This window comes from Lissotriton vulgaris, chromosome 12 (assembly GCF_964263255.1).
Source record: "Lissotriton vulgaris chromosome 12, aLisVul1.2, whole genome shotgun sequence".
Taxonomy (NCBI): Eukaryota; Metazoa; Chordata; class Amphibia; order Caudata; family Salamandridae; genus Lissotriton; species Lissotriton vulgaris.
Window position 1 is genome coordinate 759,691,203 of NC_141700.1, and position 21,562 is coordinate 759,712,764.

A 21,562-nucleotide genomic window follows, 5' to 3' on the forward strand; every position below is an offset into this window, starting at 1 on the left:
CACACGATCCACATTGCTTAAACCCTGTCTTCTTCGACGACATCTTTGTTGAAGAACAGCTCGAAAAGATACAGAAATACACAAATAGCAACAAAGTTACTATCCGCAACACATGAGATCCCAAGAAACCGTTAGCGTCGACGACGCGGAAAAAAGGGAACTGATGTCATCACGCCGACGTAGGCCTAATAATGAGTTGGTGACGTCAGCCGGAGTCGCGCGCGATGCCGTGCTCCTGTGACATCGTCCACGCCAGCTTGCTACAAAAGAGTTTTCCGAACGTTGCTGACGCAGGGGGATATTCACAAGGTGAGGAATCCACTGGCAGATGATCTATCAGAAATGCGCTTACTATTTTGTGGGTTTGTTGGCAGTCCCTCCCTAAAGCCCTTCCCTTTTAGTAGTAAGCATACCCTATTTCACAGCCACTCCCACAGGTTCCTCCTACATTTACTATAAGTAGTAAACTTAGATGTGCGAGAATCCTCCGAAAGAAAATTATAGGAGAGGCTGAGGTGGGGATTGAGTCTGGTAGGTTTGTGAATTGCATTTTGTAGTAAGTAGTACTACTGTAGTACTACTTCACATATTTTAAAATGCAGTTTGTGAATCAGGCTAGAAAGGTTTTGATCATAAATCAAACTACTGAATTAACAAACCATGTAGGTCTCAAAATACCACATTGTTTTACCGTATTTCCAGTATATTCAGGCTGCCGTATTTTGGTACCCACCAGTGATTTACGAGGGGCATACCTGGTATTCGTTTTTCCCCAGAGCTTACCTGGTATTGGGTTCAACCCAGAGCTTTGAATTACATAAAACCATGTACACTACAATCACTGCAAGCATCCTTCTATGTCACATAGCTTGTGAAGGTCTGGCAAAGAATGACCAGTGTGGTATTCTACAATGTTTTGGCAGGATGGATACAGATACCACCCATCATCTAACTACCTCAGGCCCATCATTTTTGAAGACTTCATAGACTTGCTTCATGAGTACATTGATGTCGACATGAATGGTCATCAGCTTCTGTCGAATGTTCTTACGGTGGTCCTCCTGGTGAGCTTCAAACTCCAGGTCTTTGTAAACACGCTTGCCATCAATGTAGACCAGGAGCAGCTCACTAATTTGTTTGGCGTACCGTGCAATTGTCACATTGCTCATCTTATACTCATCCACAATTGTTTGAACCTAGGGAAACCAATGACAAAGGATAGAAATGTCAATGCGTTGTTCTTTATGATCTTATCTGGCAATCAAAAAGCATTAGCATTAATTTGTGCTCCCATTTGTGCTCTGTCCTCGCCATGTTTTTCTCTGGCATTATATATCCCACAACAAACGACATCCTGGCAAAATCCAGATAACAGACCTGATTCACAGAGCTTTCTTCCATGGGTGAGTATTATTTCTGCAAATTCAAGAGTAATTTACATCTGTCAGGAATGAGACAACTGTGCACAGAAAAAATGTGCTAATTTGGCTCACAGAGTCAAGCTTTATCAATGAAAATGAAAAAACCCTTTATGGTGACTCCCCTCTTCTTACATTCTCATTTAAAGCTTGGCGGGCAGCTGCCATAAGTCTGAGGTAGTAGAGGCATCACCACAGCTGTCCCAGCCTCAGTAAGCCCCCACATTTAGAATGAATTGCCTTGTACATGGGCTGCCAAAGCAGCTCCCACCACTGCGGTGGAAACTGGTTAAAAATGTGACAGCTGCTCCACCCTGCCATGGCGGCACTGTGGCCCTACCAATAACATATTTGTTTCCCCGAAAATAGGGCTCAAAATGTGATTCTGTTTTCTTTAAAAAATGTATCAATTTCCTTGGGTGCTTGGAAAATATTCTTATTATTTTGCTGCTCAGGAAAAAAGCCCAAACTCATGGCATTAGAGGGGCCACCCACCAACTGCTGCACCCGCTGGGTTTCCGTGGAAAGCAACCGATTGCAGATCTACTTTTACGGAAACCCATTATAAACTGTGGCGGAAACAAACCCAGTTTTAAAAGTTGTTATATCAGAACTTTGCATGCCGGTACCATACATGCATGGATGTTTCATATATGGTTCACATCCCTTCCCTGCACCTCCTGTCCTACTATGTTAATAAAAAAATAACCAATTGATGTGTATTTTTGACCAATGCCTGCACGCTAGCTGTACAGATATTGATAATGAGAAAGCCATGGGAATGGGTAAAGTGTAACCTTAACTTTTTGCTACTCTTAAGTCCTCTTTACTTTCACCAATTTTGTACGTAGATTTCCCAGACTGTGAGAATGAGAAAAAAGGAGAAGGTTGCATTGGGAAGCTGTGGTCCAGGAAAACACCGTCCTCTCCAAGCTTAGCATCACTGCAGTGAGACACTTTGCAATAATAGTGTCAGCAGAATTCATATGGGGTAGCCCAAGCATCCAGTATATATTTGTGATAGTTACATAAGGCAAGAGTCCAGTTGAATCTATTTTTACCTTTGCTGCAGTGTGCACAGACACTGAAAGGATGTTGGGATTCCAGAGGAGTGTAACAATGGATGATAAAGGATGTAATCCTCTGGAAAGGGCAGCATTAGCAACCTCCCAGTCAAGATATAAATGGAAAGCACACCTTCAGTCAAGATTATGGAGTGTTCCTAGGCCAACATGTGGAAAGAATGTCAGACTGCCTTCTTATTCAAATGAGATTCTGACAATCTTTGGACCAGCTTGTCCTGGCGAAACACAGCAAATGATTCTGAATTGCAAATGGCTTACTGTTCACTCATGCGCATGGCCGATATTTAGGCCACCAGCCTCAATCTCACTACATGAAGGAAAGCTTTCAATGTCAGGACGTGCGGCTCTAGCTCCAACATATTTATGTATAGGACATATTAGTCCCATAAGGCACTGATCAATGGTTCCCCATAGGGACACCCTTGCCTGCACTCTAAGGAGTTAGTTGTGGGGGATGTGGCTATGGCAGCAATGAAGTCTGACACAGAAAGCCAAGCACCCGGCGCAATTGGCCCACTGGTGTACAGAGCCTAGCCACTGTGACTGTGGCACATACTGGTTAGGGAACAGACCTCATTCAGCCCAAGTGGGGGAATTGTGGGGCTGGCATCGGACTGGGGCCTGCAACGCAACTTGTTGGACCTGCGCCTGCACTGGCCTGCAGCTATGGATGCGTGGGCTGCACAAGTCTGGAGGAGCTCTGCAGGGAGATTGTGGTCAGAATAGCCAGCACCTGAGACCTCGCAAGCAGCCGGTTTAAGTTGAGGGCCTTGAATGGCGTAGCGGTGCCACTAAATTCAGAGGAGTGGCGGCCCTAGTTGGGAGGAAGTGTGCAGCAGCAGAACATTTTTGAGTGGCGCCTTCAGCATTCTACTGGTGCTCTAGAGGTCCCCGAGGACTTGGGTCTTGTGACAACATAAGGGGCACTCCGCCCCTGACTCTGTGGGACAAGAGACAGCCTCCATATCCGGGGCTCCCCGAGTCTACTTGATCAGGGTCTGACTATCATAGGCGCCCTGGGGCTGTGGGGACGAAAGCAGCCTGGTCTCTTGCTGTAGTGAAGGCTGACCCCGCGTCTCAATGCTCGCCTGTTGTGGGTGGCTGAGGGTGCGGAGGGGCAATGCGTTGAATTGTTTGTGGAACAGTGGTTGGCATCCACAGTGTTGGAAGGAAAGATTTCACCCATGTTTAAGAGTGGACTGGGTACCGGTCAACCCCTGGGGCCCACCCCAGACTGATTGTGCTAGATTACTGAACTTTAGAGGCAGAGACAACATCCTTCAAAGTGCACTCAAACATGGTCCCTGGACGGCTGGCGGAATCAAAGGTGGCGTTGATGTTCTGGCGTTATTCGGGCGCAATGGCGGCAACCGTTCTGTGGAAGATGTGAGGTGGGCATGGGTCCATTGGGCTCCTGAGTGGGTGCTCTTCATGTCATGATGGTGTCTTAAGTGGTGACCAGTTTCTAGCTGGTGATGGTGGGCTGGCTGTCCTTCCTGGAGGGTAGGGTGGTTTCAAGGGTCTGTTCGTAGAAGTGGTCGTAGAGGGCCTTGATCTCTTCTTGATCTTGATCTGAAGAAGAAGCCGAGCTTTATGCAGAGGTCCTGGGACGGTGTGATGTCTGTGGCTTCGCTGGTGGGTTTGTTGAACTGCTGGATGATGTTGAAGAGTTCCTTTGAGTTGTTGGTGTAGGTGAGGATTTGGTTCCAGATGAAGGTCCTCTTGATGGCTCTTATGAGTTGGTGGTATTGTGTCATGGCATGCTTGTAGGTGGACTAGTCTTTGGTGGTCCTGTTGTTTCTCCATTGTTTCTCAAGTCATCTGCAGGCGCATCTGGCTTCTTGGAAGTCATTGGTAAACCAGGCGCTCCTTAGCTGGCGTTGTCTGTCGGGCGGCGGATGGGGGGGCGAGCCTGTCCGTGCAGTTGGTGATCCTGCGTTATAGTTCTGTGGCTGCAGAGGTGGTGTTGGTTGTAGCGGAGGGAGGGGGTCGTGGACGAGGGTAGAGTTGAGGTGCTCCTCTGTGACTTTGCTCCAGTTCCTTCGTGGAGGGCGCCGGGAGGGTTTGTGTGCGGTGGTGATGTTGAAAGAGAAGTGGTGGTCTGTCCAGAGGGGCTGTGAGGTGTGGTTGAAGTGGATGTTTTTCCCTCCTGCGAAGATGGTATCGAGAGCGTGTCCAGCCTTGTGGGTGGGGGTGGTGACGAGCTGCTTCAGTCCGAGGTTGCCCAGGATGGAAGTGGAGTTGGGGTCGCTGTTGTTGTCGAGGTGGAAGTTCAGGTCTCCGATGAGTATGTAGTCCGTGGAGGCGATTGGTTGGTGTGTGTTGAGGGCGACAATGGAGGTGGTGTAGGGGGCGTGGAGCCTAGGGGGTCTATATGAGAGGTAGCCGCACATTTTGGATCTGGGGCTGGTCTGGACCTGGAAGTGAAGGTTTTCGGTGTTGGAGAGGGAGTCGCTCATGCTGGAGGTGTGAAGTTGGAGAGAGCTCTTGTGTGCAATGGTGAGTCCTCCTCCTGGGAGGTGGGGGCGGTCCTTCCTTTGGATCTTGTAGCCGTCAGGAATGGCAGTGGCGATGTCGAGACAGATGCAGCATTTATCCAAGTTTCCATAAAGAAGGCGAAGTCTGGCGAGAGGAGGTCCCAGATCTAACGGTGTGTCCGTGCAGGGAGCGCACATTGAGGAGGATGCATTTCAGGGCTTGTTTGGTGGGGGTGTGGGTGCGGAGGTCGTGGGGGTGCTGTGGATAGTGAAGGAAGGTCGGCAGTGTCAGCAGGCTGTGGGTGGTGTTCGGCGATGTTGCTATTGAAAAGTATTCTTTGCATTGTGTATATTTCCGGCTAGGAGATACCAGAATGTGTTAGTGAGTATACTGTAATAAATATATATATTTATAAAAAATACTGTGTGGTTCTTTTTCATTTAATCTATACCTACAAGATTATGTTCTGGCAAAACAAGCTGCTTTACACTCCTTCTGGACTAAGCCTGAAGGCTGCTCTCTACAGCTACCACTTCAAGAGCTTTCTAAGAATGTCCAAGACCATAAAAATCACCATAAGGGTCGCCTGGATTTGTGCAAGGTGCCCACTTACAAAAGTGGACACCATATACCAAGCCAGCTTCTCACACAGCCTGAGGGAGGAATGTTGCAGAGGCTCAGAAGAAGCACACATAAGAAAAGTGAGGACAAAATTAAAGTCACACTGCGGCATAACAAAGGGCGCGGGAGTAATAAGTGAGCCAGCCCCTTCAAAAACCTATTTACAATTGGAGACCTAAAAAGAGAGGGTTGGTCTGGCAGCCGCAAAAAAAGCAAATAGAGCAGAAAGATAACCCTTCAGAGTACCCAAAGCAGAACCCTGCCAGGCTAGGGTAAGAATGAATAGAAGAACAGTAGAAAGAGTAGCAGAAAGAGGGTCAATAGACCTTTGTGTACAGAATAATAAAAACTTCTGCCAACGGCAGGAGCATACCGCCTTAGTGGAGGGCTGCCTGGCCGCCAAAATAACGTTGCATACTTCGGGAGGAAGGTCAAAAGCCATCGACTGCCGCCGCTCAATTTCTATGTATGGAGGCGAAGAGTTGACAGGTTCAGGTGGAGGACCCTACCCTGCTGCTGACACAGAAGATCCTCCCAAAGAGAGGGTCTGATCGGTGGATAAGAAAACAAGTTACTTACCTGTAACTTTGGTTCCCCAGTATTGGTAACTTTCATAGATTCCCATGCTTTTGAATCATTCCCGTCGTCGGAATGTGAGTCTCTGTAACAAAAATACCATAGCTGTAGGTACAAAAGAGAAAGGAAAAGGCCTAAGCCTCATTCCCTTTTGTAGCATACTACCCTCTTTTTGTAAAAGAGACCAAACTTAGGCATCAGCCAATCGGAAGTGCCTCACCCCTTAGAACTCTACTGAAGGAACCTCAGAGACTCAGATTTTCGTAGCCGTTATGTACCAGACACCATATCTGTTGTAGGCTGAGCTTTCCTCTGAGAGGTGGGTGGGCGCATGGGAATCTATGAAAGTTACCAATATTGGGGAACCAAAGTTACAGGTAAGTAACTTGTTTTCTTGCCCCAGTATTGGAACTTTCATAGATTCCCATGCTTTTGTATCAGAGCAGCAAGCAGTTAGCAATAAAACCACATTTTGTGTCATAAAATTATTGCAATAGCCAACATGACATAAAGATACAAAATGAGTAATACGGAAGGTGGGATAGAAAGGAAAGCTCATCAATTATTGGAAGAGGTTCCTCAGGACAGCCTGTCCTACTGCCGCATCATCTTGTTGTAAGGACTCCAAGCAGTAATGCTTGGTAAAGGTGTGAACGCTGCTCCAGGTAGCAGCTCTGCAAATGTCTTTAATATGTACCCCCGCAAAGAGGGCCGTTGAAGATGCCACAGATCTTGTGGAATGTGCCCGAATCCTACCAGTCAAAGGTTTTCCTGCTGCAGTGTAGCAATGCAGAATGGCACTTGTGATCCATCTTGAAATACCCTATGCGGATAGCGGAAGGCCCTTGCTTGGACCCCCAAAAGGCAACAAATAACTGTGAGGATTTCCGAAATCCCTTAGTATGTTCCAAATAGAATTTCAAGCATCGTAGTACATCTAACGAATGCTTGAAGTTCTTTCTGCTGGTGTAGCCGGTTGAGTAAAGAACGCCTTCAGAATAACCGGCTCATTCAAGTGGAAGTCCGAGGGTACCTTAGGCATAAACCTAGGGTTAGTTCTCAAGATTACAGTGTTTCTTTTGAATTGCAGGAAAGGTTCTTGGATAGTCAAGGCCTGCAATTCTCCAACACGCCTAGCCGACGTGAGAGCGAGGAGGAGAGCTAATTTCCATGAAAGGTACTTCATGTCAGAACGATGGATTGGTTCAAATGGGCCTTTAATGAGTTGAAAAAGGAATTAGATTTAAAGGCAAAGTAGGAGGCGCCGGTCTCACTGGTGGATAGACTCTGAACAAGCCGTTAAGAAACTACTTGACAATCCTGGAAGACCACAAGGAAGGCCCAGACCCAGACCTTCTGAATCTCGAAATGGCGCCAAATGGACCTTAATCGATGAATGGGCTCATCCCGACTTAGCCAAGGACAACAGATAAGATAGGAGCTGATGAGGCCTGGAAGCAAAAGGATCAATCTTTTCTCTCCTACACCAGCAACAAAATATTTTCAATTTAAGATGGTAAGTGCTGTTCGTTGAAGGAGCCCTTGCCTGGGAAAGGACCTCCTTAATTTCGCTTGATATGGGGAGATTCATAAACTCTCGCTGCTCAGGAGCCATGCTGTCAGGTGTAATGACTGTGGATCTTGGTGCCAAACTTGTCCTTCGGACATTGTGAGGAGACCTGGTATAACCCTCAAAGGAAGAGGAGGAGCTAGCGACAACAGATGGAGTTCCGTGTACCAGAACTGTCTCGGCCAATCAGGATCATCCTGCACGGCTCCACCTTGATCCTCCTGATGAGCCGCAGGATCAGAGGTATGGGGGAAAGGCGTAGACAAATGTCCTTGACCAGGCTATCGAAAGTGCATTCCCCAGAGACCCTCAATGGTGAAAGCTGCTTGCGTAAGACCGGCATTTCTTGTTGGTCGGTGTGGCAAAGAGATCCACCTCCGGTCTGCCCCACTGGCTGAAGACCTCTTCCAGAATTCGCTGGTTCAATTCCCACTCGTGGCTGACTGAGGATGACCTGCTCAGTCTGTCGGCGTTCTTGTTTAGAACCCCAGGCAAGTGTTCTGCCTTTAGCGATATTCCCTGAAGGATCGCCCATTCCCAGATCTGTTGAGCCTCTTGCGACAATGGACGAGATCTGGTTCCTCCTTTCTTGTTCACATAGTGCATGGCCGTGGTGTTGTTTGTCCTGATAAGCACTTGCGAACCTCCCAGGCGAGGAAGAAAGGCTTGCAGAGCCAGTCTTATCGCCCTTAGCGCCAAAAAGTTGATGTGGAGTCGTTGCTCCTGTGGCGACCAATGACCGCTGACATGCAGGTCTTGCAATCACTGCTCCCCAACCCTCCAATGATGCGTCCATTGTTACTACTTGAGGAGACGGGTCGTTTACGAAGGATAGACCTTGGGACAAGTTGTTTTGATCTGCCCACCATAAGGCCGCTTCCCTCATCATTGGAGTGACGGTCACCTTGCCCTCGAATGATCCGTGGACCTGCTTCCACTGGTTGTCTAGTTGCTCCTGTAGAGGACGCATTCTTAGTCTGCAATGAGGATTTAGGGGATTACATGATGAAATTACCCCCAGCAGAGATTTGTAGCGACTTACTGAAAGACACCTTCTTTCTTGTAAGTCCCGAGCCAAGGTTTGTAATTTCTCCCTCCTTTCCGGAGTAGGGAAGGCGCTTGAGAGCTTTGAATCCAGGATGGCTCCCAGGAAACGAGCCTTTCTATACGGGACCAGGGATGACTTTTTGTTGTTTAGATCAAGTCCCAGATTCTGAAACAAATTTGTACAAGCCTGAACAGCGTCCAGCGCTGCCTCCCTGGACGGAGCTTTCAGCAACCAGTCGTCCAGGTAGGGGAAGACCTGGAAATGGTTCCTTCGCAGAAATGCTTCTACTGGCGCCAGCATCTTTGTAAAAATCCTCGCGCTGAGTGGAGTCCAAAGTGTAAAACCCTGAACTGAAAGTGGCTATTGGCTACTGTGAATCATAGAAACCTTCTGTGTGCTGGGTGAATCGGGACATGGAAGTACGCATCCTCGAGATCGAGCGTGGCCATAAAATCCCCCGGGCTGATGAGCTTCAAGATGTCCTGGAGAGAGACCATCCGGAAAGACAGGGAGATGAGATAGGTGTTGAGCTCCCTGAGGTCTAAAATGGGGTGCCATTTCTCTAGCGTCTTTCTTACCAGGAAGAACCTGGAATAGAATCCTTGTCCCTTTTGATTTGAGGGGACCGGCTCTATCACTCCCTTCCGGAGCATCTGTTGGACCTCGAGCCACCGGAGACGCTGGTGTTTCGATGGAATGGCTGCCGGGGGCTGGGGTGGAGGGACTTGCGTAAATTCCAAGGTATGCCCTTTCCGAATGATGTTGAGTACCCAACGGTCCGATGTTATCCTGGACCAGTTTTGAAGGTATTTGGTTACCCTGCCTCCAAATGATGGTTTCTTGGAGGAGGGTCCAGTAGGAAGAGCCAGGAGGCTGCTATTGGCGCTTGGACGAATCTTGTCCTCGTCCAGCCTGTTTCCCCTTATTGTAAGGCCTGGAGTAGCTTGAAGACTGGCCTTGTCTCTGCTGATAAGGCTGACGGTATTGCTGGGAACCTGAGCCCGTGGAGGAATAGCGCTGCTGTTGATAGGATCCCCTGTAGTTATTACCTCTGCCTCTGGAACCCTTAAAAGGAGACTTGCGGTATTGAAGGGTACCCAAGGACCTGGCAGTCTCCGTGTCCTTTTTTATTTCCTGAAGAGTGTCATCAATCAGTTTTCAGAATAATGCCTCCCCATCAAAGGGAAGATCCAGGACCTTGTTTTGGATCTCTGGCCGAAACCAAGTAGCCTTCTGTAGGAGAGTAGGGTCTGCAATCCTATGATCACCCAGATTTTTTGCTTTCGTTTCACTGGTTTACGACTTTCTCTGGCTGTGGGCCTGCCAATCAGACCCACAGCCTGGCTGTTCTCTTTCTAAATTACAACATGTTCCCTAGGTGCATTTACCAATTGGTACTGGGCCACCTTATCAGACCCTGTAACTCAGGGCATAGGTGTACCCAGGGCTGCCAGGGGCTGCAGCATGTATTATGCCACCCCTGGCTGGCCTCTTAAATTTGACACAACTGGCTGCATGACAGCTGGGGCAAAGTCGTGTAATCACCCTTTGCTGTAGGTGTAGTATACCTATACCTAACCCTAAAATGGACACACAGATTCCTATCAGTCACTCCTATGGCAGGCCTTGACAATCCTGAAGGCAGAGTGCTTGGAATCGTGTGAGATGGTGCTCTGGCATGAGCTGAGCCTGTCTGCAGCTTGCGGAACCAAGTCCTAATAGCTGTTCCATGATATCGCATACCATATACTCTTAAGTGCATTATAATCCTCGCGGTTAAATGCTAACTTTGGTATTGCTTTATCAAAACATGTCGAGTAAGGTGTCAGACGAATTGGAATACTAACCCCTCGCCAATTCTGGCGACGGGGTTAGCATTCCACCCTTCTAGAGGGACACGACATGTATGTAACTGTGAACCCCGGTTAAAGTTAACTAAAGCCTCAGCTCCACAAAATGGATGCTGCCACCACAGACACGAGTCTGACCCCCTACAGCTGGGAGTCCTTCCAGTGAGGGGAGCCTGGACAAAGGGTTTCCTGTCAGGGGCGGTGCTAGCACCGTCCCAGACATGGTTTTGTGTATCCTGGGTAGGCAGGGCTTTTCAGGAAGGTGACTGCTGAGTGGCACCCCGGTGCTCACTACGCATAGGCCGGTCTGAACCAGTTCCAGGGGCACACCAGCCCCTGGCCTGGGGAAGTCCGGCATGGCAGAGGGGTGTAACCACCCCCCTCCTAGTCCCACCCATAGGCAGGACCTAGTCACCGGGTCAGCCCCCTTTTTTAGTATAAAGATGGGAGCGGGCCCCCTGTTCAAATTAGATCATCTTTGGAATCAAGACACGACTTTCTTCGAAAGGACTTCACGATTTCTTCATCAAGATTCTCCCTTGTGGCTAAGGAGTAGTCACCCTGCATCCGCAGGCACCATCCTAAAGAACACTGCGGTCTGCTGCAAGTCCTTCATCACGAATCCGACGACCCAGCTCGACGAGACCCGGCTTCCCTGGCACCTCTGACCTCTACTCACCTCTACAGCAAAGCTGAGAACCGTGAGTGCGACGAGACCTCGAGGGACCGACGATCGCCAAGACTGCACGACATCTTTACAACAAGCCCACCGTGTCCTCCACGGGTGAGTGCTTTGGGGTCCGAGAAGCCCCAACCCTGCGCAGCTCCAGCACCCAAGATCAGCCTCCCTGCATCTCCACGATCGGCGTGGGGCCCTTCTGCTGTTTGCTGTGCACCGCGTTGTTTGGCTACTAGCCGGCTGGCTTGTGGCCTTCTGAACGACGCCCGACGACATCACTGCTGCTGGTCTGGTTGCTCCAGACTGGCCCTTGCTTCCTTCTTGAAGAGAGGCACCCCGGATCCTCCTGGTCCACTCCAGACGCCATTTTAGGTCCACCGCGTGGGCTTGAATTTGCCAAGGCTTTGTTGCCCAATCCTGGGTCCAGCGACGCCGACAGCTTCTATCTTCGTGGGACAGCTCGATCCTCCTTCCTGGTCGCCGACAACGCCTCCTGGTCCGTGAGATCTCCGAGCACAGCGTCACCCACTCGCCTAGTCGAGGTGGCTACCATCCGGTGCCCTCCTGGTGCCCACTGACTACTGGCTAGTAGTCTCGAACTTGGTCCCCTCTGCTTTCAGGTGTCATCTTCCATCGATCCAGGCTTGGATCCACCGAACTTTCTTCACTGGTCGCCTGCCAGCAACTTCTTTCTTCCAGGCTCCTGGTCCGTCAACGAGGATTCCCGACGTCTTTTGAGTCCTATGCAGCTGCAGCCCCTGGGCTAGGTAACTTCGGCATTTCGGTGCCCCAGCATAGCCTCACTATCCAAGGGTCAGAATCTACTTTCGTTTTCTCCCTACCAGGTCGGGTTCGCCCGAGAACACTAACTTTGCAATTTCTAGCTACCATAGACTTTGTCCCGCATCTCGCGTGAGAGTGCACACACTGCACCCGAGTCCCCTGGGTCTCCTAGAAGTAATCTAACGATTCTATAGTCAAGTCCTAGCGATTCCACAGCCTATTAGTACTGTACTTACCTGCTAGTAATTTCGCATTCCACTTTTCAAGTATATGGTTTTCCGTGCCCCTCGGGCATTTGTATATACTGTGCTAACTTAAGTATTTTTGTAAGAGTTCTGGTTTGTGCTTAGTACCCTGTCCTCATAAAGAGTACAGGGCTGTTGTGATCTTTAATAAATAACTGTTTATTTTCATAACACTTGTGTGGTGTCCTTTCACTTGGTGTTCAAAGGGTATATGTGGTATAACAGCTGGCTTAACACGCCCTCTCGAGTCTTTAGCCTTCGACTGCTCGTATCCACGCTACTAGGATAGCTGGTCTATAAGGTTGACTTACAACCAATCATCAATAAGGGTTGCTGGACTGATACATAGTGTTCACTAGAATAGTGACCACTGCATATCAGGCCACCTTCTCACACCTTCAGCCACCCCTGGCGACGGAGGACTGCCGCCCCAGCCAAGGAACAAAACGCTGTTGTTGCAATGTCCATTGCACAGTCAATAATCTCCATTGACGTTGCTTCTCCCTCCTGCAAGATCTTTTTCGCCTCCGATGTGGACTCCGGAGGTAGCTGGTCTAGGAACGGGGCAACATCACACCAAAGCTGGCGGTCGTATATACCCAAGATCGCCAGGGCATTTGCAGCTCGCACCAGAAGACTCGCCATCGACGAGAATCTTTTCCCCGCATTATCCAATCTCCGCCCTTCATTGTCCGGAGGAGGTGTTAAGGGGGGAGAGGGGTTACGAGATTTTCTCAGCGCTGCCTGTGAGATAACGGAGTCTGGTTTTGGATGACCCGTCAAGGCCGGCGGTCCATCGTCGGGTGCCCTGTATTTCTTATCCAGACGCGGTAGCACAGGGACCTAGTTTCCTTTTAAAGGGTTCCTTGAAATCATATAGGAAACAATCCATAGCCACAGCAGGCATGGCCAATTTGAACCTGCCAGCTGCTCTTTCCATCAGCTGATGGAAACCTCCAATGTCCGCTGGCGGGGAATCAACTGGATCTGGAACTGGTGATGAGGGATCCGGAATGATATATTCATCAAATTCAGTTGTATGAACAGAGTCATGATCCGACTGTTGATCCTCATCCAAGGAATCATCATGGGCATCTGCCAGCCTGGAGGGATCCTGAGGAAAAGATGTCTGAGGCTGAGGGGATACCTGAGCAGGTAATCCTGGCAACACCGTTGAGGCAGAAATCAATGCAGGCAGAGCAGGCACCGCCGGGACCAGAATTGGCCTATTTGCCTTAGATTTGCAGTCATGCAGCATCCTATGCAGGTCCTGAAGAAAAGAAGATGGCACTGTAACCATATCCTGCCCAGAATGAGGTTGCGACTGGGCCGCCTGATGATGACCACCATCCTCCTGGTCATATTCCCTTTCAGAGTCTGTCTGCTGGCATTCGACTAGAATTTGAGAGGGACTATTGGCATAGCTATACGAGTCCTGGCCATCCTCATCCGACTCCCCTTCCTCAAAGAGCAAGGCTGGTGGCAGGGGGGTCACTCTCCTAGGAGAAGTCATCTCCGGCGTGATTTTTGTAACAGAAATTGTAATTCTCTTTTCAGAGGACAATACCGTCGACGACGGTTGTACACACGTCGACGAGATTGGAGTTGTCGATGTCGTCGACGATGAAACTGTAGACGATCCAGCTGTCGTCATTGTCAAAGTCGTCGTCGTCGATGCCCTCGTCGACGAGACCATCGTCGTCGACATCGTCGTCGTCATCATTATCGTCGGCGATGCTGTAACCCTCGTCGTCGATGCTGTGGTACTCGTTGACGCCTTCGTCGTCGGTGCCTTCGTCAACGCTTTCATCATCGACGCAGTCGTTGGCAAACATCCCGTCTGATGAACCTGCCCGCAACGCTTCTTTCTTAGACGACGATTCCTTCGTCGACGAATCCCCCGTCGACGAAACCAATTTCAATTTCAACTTCGATTTCTTCGTCGACAGAACCTCCGCCGTCGACGCCTTTGTCGTTGAGGACTTACAACTCCTCTCAGAAGACTTGGAAGAGGGTTTCTTGAAGGCTGAGACAGCCTTCTCACCCTTGGAAGGCGTAGCTGGTCCTACCCGCTCCTTTTCACCTTGGCGAGGAGATTTGCTGGGACCCTGGCTCTCAGACTAACGGGGGGTCTTTTTTGAGGCCTTAGTAGAACACTCCACAGAAGGAGAAGGGGAACCCCTACCCCTCTTCACTGACCTTCTTGAGGAAGACATCGATGCTGCATCCTCACTGTCACTAGAGACAGTATCCTTCCTGGATTTCAGCTTCTGGAGCCATGTCAGAAGCCTACCCTCACGGTCCCGGAGGGTCTTGGTCGAAAAGGTGCGACAGATCTTACAGTCCGCAGCTTTGTGGTCAGGATAGAGGCAGTAGATGCAGTCTTTGTGCTTATCCTCCACAAAAGCCTTTTCTTGCCACAGGTGGAACATGGCTTGAAAAGGGCCTTTTTCTTCTCCTTGTCAGACATCCTGGAAGGCAGCTAACAATCCTGAAGTGAATCTGAAAAGAATCTGGAAAAAAATCCTGAAGAAACTCCTTGAAGAGTAGAAGTTGAGCAGAGCTGAAAGGAGAATCCCTAAGCACAATGTGCGGTAGAAAATCTGAGGCTCTGAGGTTCCTTCAGGAGGGTTCTAAAGGGTGAAGCACTTCTGATTGGCTGATGCCTAAGTTTGGTCTCTTTTACAAAAAGAGGGTGATATGCTACAAAGGGAATGAGGCCTAGGCCTTTTCCTTTCTCTTTTGTACCTACAGCTATGGTATTTTTGTTACCGAGACTCCCATTCGGACGACGGGGAATGATACAAAAGCATAGGAATCTATGAAAGTTCCAATACTGGGGCAAATGCTCATTTTCAGAAGCTCTGAATACCAGATTCTCCTTGCCCAGTTCAGAGCCACAAGAATGACTTGTGCTATGCAAACAAATGATGGACGGAATGCTGAATAAATAATACATTCACCCCCAGTCAAGAGATCTAGGTTGAATCCATCATTCTTTTGCTCATTATGCCACCCATCATGCTCATCATGCCACCGTAACTAATTTTCACTGTGGCCGTATTGTACATAATGTTGGACCAGTGGGGCTCCTTGTGTTTTGCACCGTATGCAAGATTTGTGTTGTAGTATTCTCATTTTAACAGCCTGGGTTGTCTGACCGAAATAAACTTTACTGCAAGGGCATGTCACAGAATAAACCACATTTTTGGTATTACAGTTTGATAGGCTTAATTGTATATGTTGTTTGTTACTAATCTCAATGGATTTCGAGTCACTCGTCTGTGGGCATACGGCGCAGTTGTTGCATCTATAATGCCCTATCACTGCTGGAAGCCCCAAGAGACCTCTCAAATCCGTTTTCACCGGTTGTGAGCGTGCTGCTCTCACAAGATGTTGCCTTAAGTTTCTGCTCCCCGCCTCCCCTCCCCTCCCCCCCCCCCTCTGAATTGCAAACATGGGTTTTGGGATGTTGAGGTGTTCTACTAGTCGCCAATTGTGCAAAATAATTTGTTTAACCATGTTTGCTTTTGGGTTAAACTAACAATGAACTGATGCCTATCTATAATATATTCAAATTTCTCTAACTAACTTAGGAATAAAAGTGCTACAAAAAGGATTATCATTTGTTCCATGCACTCTTCAAGACCCAGTAGACACAAAGAGGGAGGTCCTTCAATTTAGAGCCTTTTTTGCAGATTAAAGTGAAGTCTCAGAAAGAAATAACAGGGGTCTAAAGAAAAAAAATCCTATTTTTGTCCTTATCGTGCCACCATGCCAAAAGAGGTTTTGGAAGGGTGGACAGTATTGCTAGTAGTTAATGTGCAGAATAAAGTAGCCCTCCAAACAAGTCTAAACCATTTAGAGGCACAAATGATAGAGAAGTACCACACAGCAATTGAAGGACTTAATGATAGGGATGATATCTGATACTGAGATACTGTTGAGAATATTTATATACCTTGGTTTATGTAATTACTTCCTCACCGTCTGCTCTGCTTTTACCACTATGTATAATAAGTCACGAGTTTTGTGTGTGTATACATGTTTAAATTGTCATATGTGCTTCAGATTGTAAGCCTTTATTGTATTTAGCATGCTTGCGATAAGGTTATATTGATTACACACTTTCGGTCTGACCATGGACTACAATGACTAGTTGTCGAATATGGAAGCGCTTCCATCAGTACATCTGAGAAGGATTTAAGGACCAAGAGACATCCCCGGTTTTTTGTAGCCTTATTCACCAGTCCTACGGTGCACAACTCGTTAATGGCCTTTTTCCTTTGTCTAATTTCTTGAGGGAATAGGCTTTTTTCTTATAGGGCCGCATTTTAGTTGGTCTAATACTACTCCCCTGAAGGACTGCTTATGTTATACTCCTCCGGGCCCACGCTGATGTACACAAAGTTTTTATATAGATTTCAACATGAATCGTCGGTGAAGGACGCGCACACCCTCACAGCTCTAACTAGTTTCATAACGGCACGATAGTAGAGTAATTACTCAAAGGTTTGCACTTTAATTGTTTTAAACGTTTCTCACTGAGCGCATGCATGCGTGCATGCGCTCAGTGAGAAACGTTTAAAACAATTAAAGTGCAAACCTTTGAGTAATCTCTGGGCGGACGCTCCAATGCTGACGTTACGCAGTGTCCAGTTTTACAAAACATCAATATATTTGAGTTGCTCTAAGACTCTTCCACATTGTCGGTTCACGCTTTCCACTGCCGGATTGACGCACTGATGCGGACGTTACGCAGCGTCTTTTTACATATAACATTGCGAGCAGCCAGCGTGGACCATGCATACGTTGACGGCGATTGCATGGGACCGGGAGAGCATTTGTTGTATTTCTGGAGGGCTGACCATTTATTTATCGTTACTCTGTGTGCGATAGGACATTGGTCCCAGTGACATTGTGACTGATGGGAGGTTTCACCCACAGGGAAGTAGTGTTTCGATAGAAACCTTGGCACAGATTACGGACAATTCTCATCTGTAAGAGAGGCGAGTGTCCTATAAGTTGTTTATTGCAGGTATGTTTTTCTATTTAATAAATGAGATACTTAGCCTGATTTTTACCTGGGGATTTTCAGGTAGTTTCACCTCGGTCTGAGGCGCTTCTAGAGGCGCCGCAGACCCAATTCTGAGGTAGACACGACCCTTGAAAGAATTCATTATGTAAGGGACTACAGAATTTTTTGCTAATTCTTTTAGCATGCCCCCTTTATATATCTCTTCCCCTTTATTATTCCTCATTTGGTGTTCCTTGGTTCACTACTGGGGTCACACACTTTAACTCATACGGACACTATCCGTTAGCCGTCATGGTTTGATTTGTTCTTGTGAGAAGTTGGCCTGATATGTAGTGCTCACTATTCTAGTGATCACTGTGTATCATTCCAAACAACCCTTATTGATGATTGGTTGTAAGTCAACCTTATAGACCAGCTATCCTAGTAGCATGGACAAGAGCAGTCTTTAGGCTAAACTCTAGAGGGCGTGTTAAGCCAGCTGTTATACCATCACATATACCCCTTGAACACCAAGTGAAAGGACACCACACAAGTTGTTATGAAAATAAAAGGATATTTATTTATAACAAGTCTACCCTGATCTCTTTATGAGTCAGGGAGCTAAGCACACAACAAAACTCTTAAGAAAATACTTTAAGTTGCACAATTTACACAAATGCCCGAGGGGCACGAAAAACCATATACTACAAAAGTGGAATGCGAAATACTAGCAGGTAAGTAACAAGATCCAGAGGCTTTAGGATCACTAGGACTACCCTACTGAACCTTCAGGCTAGGAGCAGGAGGCCTAGGGGGATCGGGTGCAGAGTGTGCACTCTCACGCGGGATGCGGGACAAAGTCTATGGATGCTAGATTTCGTAAAGTGAGTGTTATCGGACGAATCCGAATAGTTAGGCTGAAAACGAAAAAGGATCGGGACACTTAGATAGTGAACCTACGTTGGAGCACCGAAATGCTCAAGTTACCTAGCCCAGGGGCTGCGGCTGCAGAGGGTTCAAAAGACGTCGGGAATCCTCGTTACAGTCTATGGAGCCTGAAAGAAGAAGTTGCTGGCAGGCGACCAGTGATGATGTCCGGAGTGATCCAAGCCTGGATCGAAGATGGAGACGACCTGAAAGCAGAGGGGACTCAGTTCTTAATCACTAGCCAGTGATCAGATGGGCACCAGGATGACACCGGATGAAGTCACCTCGACCAGGTGAGTGGGCGACGCTGGGCTCTGCAGTCTCTCGGACCAGGAGGCGTTGTCGGCGACCAGGATGGAGGTGCGAGCTGTCCCACGAAGGTGTTTGTTGTCGGCGATGCTGGACCCAGGATTGGGGCAACAACCCTTGGCAAAGGCAAGCCCACGCGGTGGACTCAAGATGGCATCTGGAGTGGACCAGGAGGGTCCGGGGTGCTCCTCTCTTGGAAGGGAGCAAGGGCCAGTCTGGAGCAACCAGACCAGCGATGGAAGTGTCGTGGTTCGTCGTCAGGAGGGCCCCAAGCCAGCAGGCAAGTAGCCGGACAAAGCGGTGAGCAGCAAAGAGCAGAAGGGCCCCACGCATATCTCGTGGATGCTGGGGGGCTGGACTTCGGTGCTGGAGCTGCTCAGGGTTAGGGCTTCTCAAACCCCAAAGCACTCACTCGAGGATCCCTCGGCGGTCGTGCTGGATAAGCGTTGTGCAGCCTTGATGACGGTCGGTCCCTTCAGGTCTCGTCACACCCACGAATCTCAGCTGGGCTGATGATGTAGGTAGAGGTCAGAGGTGCCAGGGAATCCGGGTCTTGTCGAGCTGGGCAGTCTTGATCCAGAGGATGGACGTGCAGCAAACCGCATGCGCTTAGATGGTGCCCGCTGGTGCAGGGTGGCTACTCCTTAGCCACAAGGGAGAGTCTTCAGAAAGGTTCAAGAGTTCTTTCGTGGAAAGTCATCAAGATTCAGAATTATCCAATTTGGGAAGGGGGCCCGCTCCTACCTTTATACTAAAGAAAGGGGCTGGCACGCGACTAGGTCCTGCCCATGGGTGGGACCAGGAGGGGGGTGGTTACACCCCTCTCCCTTGTCCGGACTTTCCCCAGCTCAGGGGCTGGTGTGCCCCTGGAACTGGTTCAAACCGGCAGATGCATAGTGAGCACCGGGGTGCCACTTGCAGTCACCTTCCTATTCAGCCCTGCCTACCCAGGATACACAAAACCCTGTCTGGGATGGTGCTAGCACCGCCCCTGACAGGAAACCCTTTGTCCAAGCTCTCCTCGCTGGAAGGACTCCCAGCAGCAGGAGGTCAGACTTGTGTCTGTGGTGGCAGTGTCCATTTTGTGATACTGAGGCTCGAGTTAACTTTAACCGGGGTTCACAGTTACATACATGTCGTGTCCCTCTAGAAGGGTGGAATGCTAACCCCGTCGCCAGAATTGGCGAGGGGTTAGTATTTCAATTCGTATGACACCTTACCCGACATGTTTTGATAAAGCGATACCAAAGATAGCAAATAACCAAGAGGATAATAACGCACTTAAGAGTATATGGTACGCGTTATCATAGAACAGCTATTAGGACTTGGTTCCGCAAGCTGCAGACGGGCTGAGCTCATGCCAGAGCACCATCTCACATAATTCCAAGCACTCTGCCTTCAGGATTGATAAGGCCTGCCATAGGAGTGACTGATAGGAATACATGTGTCCATTTTAGGGTTAGATATAGGAATACTATATCTAAAGCAAAGGGTGATTACACCACCTTGCCCCAGCTGTCGTGCAGCCAATTGTGTCAGATTTAGATGGCCAGCCAGGGGTGGCATAATACATGCTGCAGCCCCTGGTAGGCCCTGGGTACACCTATGCCCTGGGTACAGGGACTGATAAGGTGGCCCAGTACCAATTGGTAAATGCACCTAAGGTACACGTGTCAATTTAGAGAGAGAACAGCTAGGCTGTGGGTCTGATTAGCAGGCCCACAGCCAGGGAAAGTCGTAAACCAGTGAAGCAAAAAGCAAAAATCTGGGGTGATCATAGGATTGCAGACCCTACTCTCCTACATGCCCCCCCCCTCAAACTTTGGGACAATAAACTAACCTTGACCAGGTGAGTATTCTTGCTCGAAGTGGAAATACCTGGAGAGCCCATCTGCATTGCCATGATCAGTGCCAGGTCTATGCTCCACTGTAAAATCCATCCCCTGTAGGGAAATGGACCACCTAAGTAGTTTGGGGTTTTCACCCTTCATCTGATTTAGCCACAAGAGGGGCTTATGGTCGGTCTGAATCTTGAAATGAGTGCCAAACAAGTATGGCCTCAGTTTCTTCAGGGCCCAAACCACAGCAAAGGCCTCCCTCTCAATAGCTGACCAATTTTTCTCTCTGGGGGTCAGCCTTCTGCTAATAAAAGCAATGGGCTGGTCATGACCATCAAAATTCAGCTGAGATAGAACAGCTCCCACACCCAACTCAGAAGCATCTGTTTGGACAATGAATGGTTTGGAGTAGTCTGGACTCTTTAGGATAGGTGCTGTGCACATGGCCTGCTTTAGGTCATCAAATGCCTTTTGACAGCCTGCTGTCCACTGAACTTTCTTTGGCATCTTTTTACTTGTCAGGTCATTAAGTGGAGTCACAATTGATCCATAATTTCTGACAAATTTCCTGTAATAACCAGCCAGGCCCAAGAAAGCTCGAACCTGAGTCTGGGTGGTTGGAGGAGCCCAGTCCTTGATGGACTGTATCTTGCTCTCCAGTGGCTGAACCTGGCCTCCACCTACAAGGTGGCCCAGGTATACAACCTGTGTCTGCCCTATCTGGCACTTTGTGGCCTTGATAGTGAGACCTGCTTTCTGCAGTGCCTCTAACACTTTCCTCAGGTGGACCAGGTGATCCTCCCAGGTGGAACTAAAGACAGCTATATCATCAAGATATGCTGCACAGAAGTCATCCAGCCCAGTGAGAACTTGATTCACCAGCCTTTGGAAGGTGGCAGGTGCATTTTTCAAACCAAAGGGCATTACCACAAACTGATAATGCCCACCAGGGGTAGAAAATGCTGTCTTGGGCTTGGCTTCCTCAGCTAACCTGATTTTCCAATACCCAGCTGTCAGGTCAAATGTGCTTAAGTAGTTGGCAGAAGCCAATCTATCTATAAGTTCATCTGCCCTTGGTATTGGGTGGGCATCAGTCTTAGTGACTGCATTGAGGCCTC

General features: G+C 48.6%; 1 protein-coding gene across 1 annotated transcript in view; it reads right to left on the reverse strand.

The window, feature by feature from the left end:
- The window catches only part of DNAH2 (dynein axonemal heavy chain 2), a 2,538,822-nt gene that overhangs the window by 1,934,261 nt on the left and 582,999 nt on the right, over positions 1-21,562 (reverse strand). The window contains exon 17 of the mRNA XM_086946066.1: positions 957-1,196. Within this exon, the coding sequence (XP_086802192.1) occupies positions 957-1,196 (240 nt within the window). The remainder of the gene's footprint in view (positions 1-956; positions 1,197-21,562) is intronic.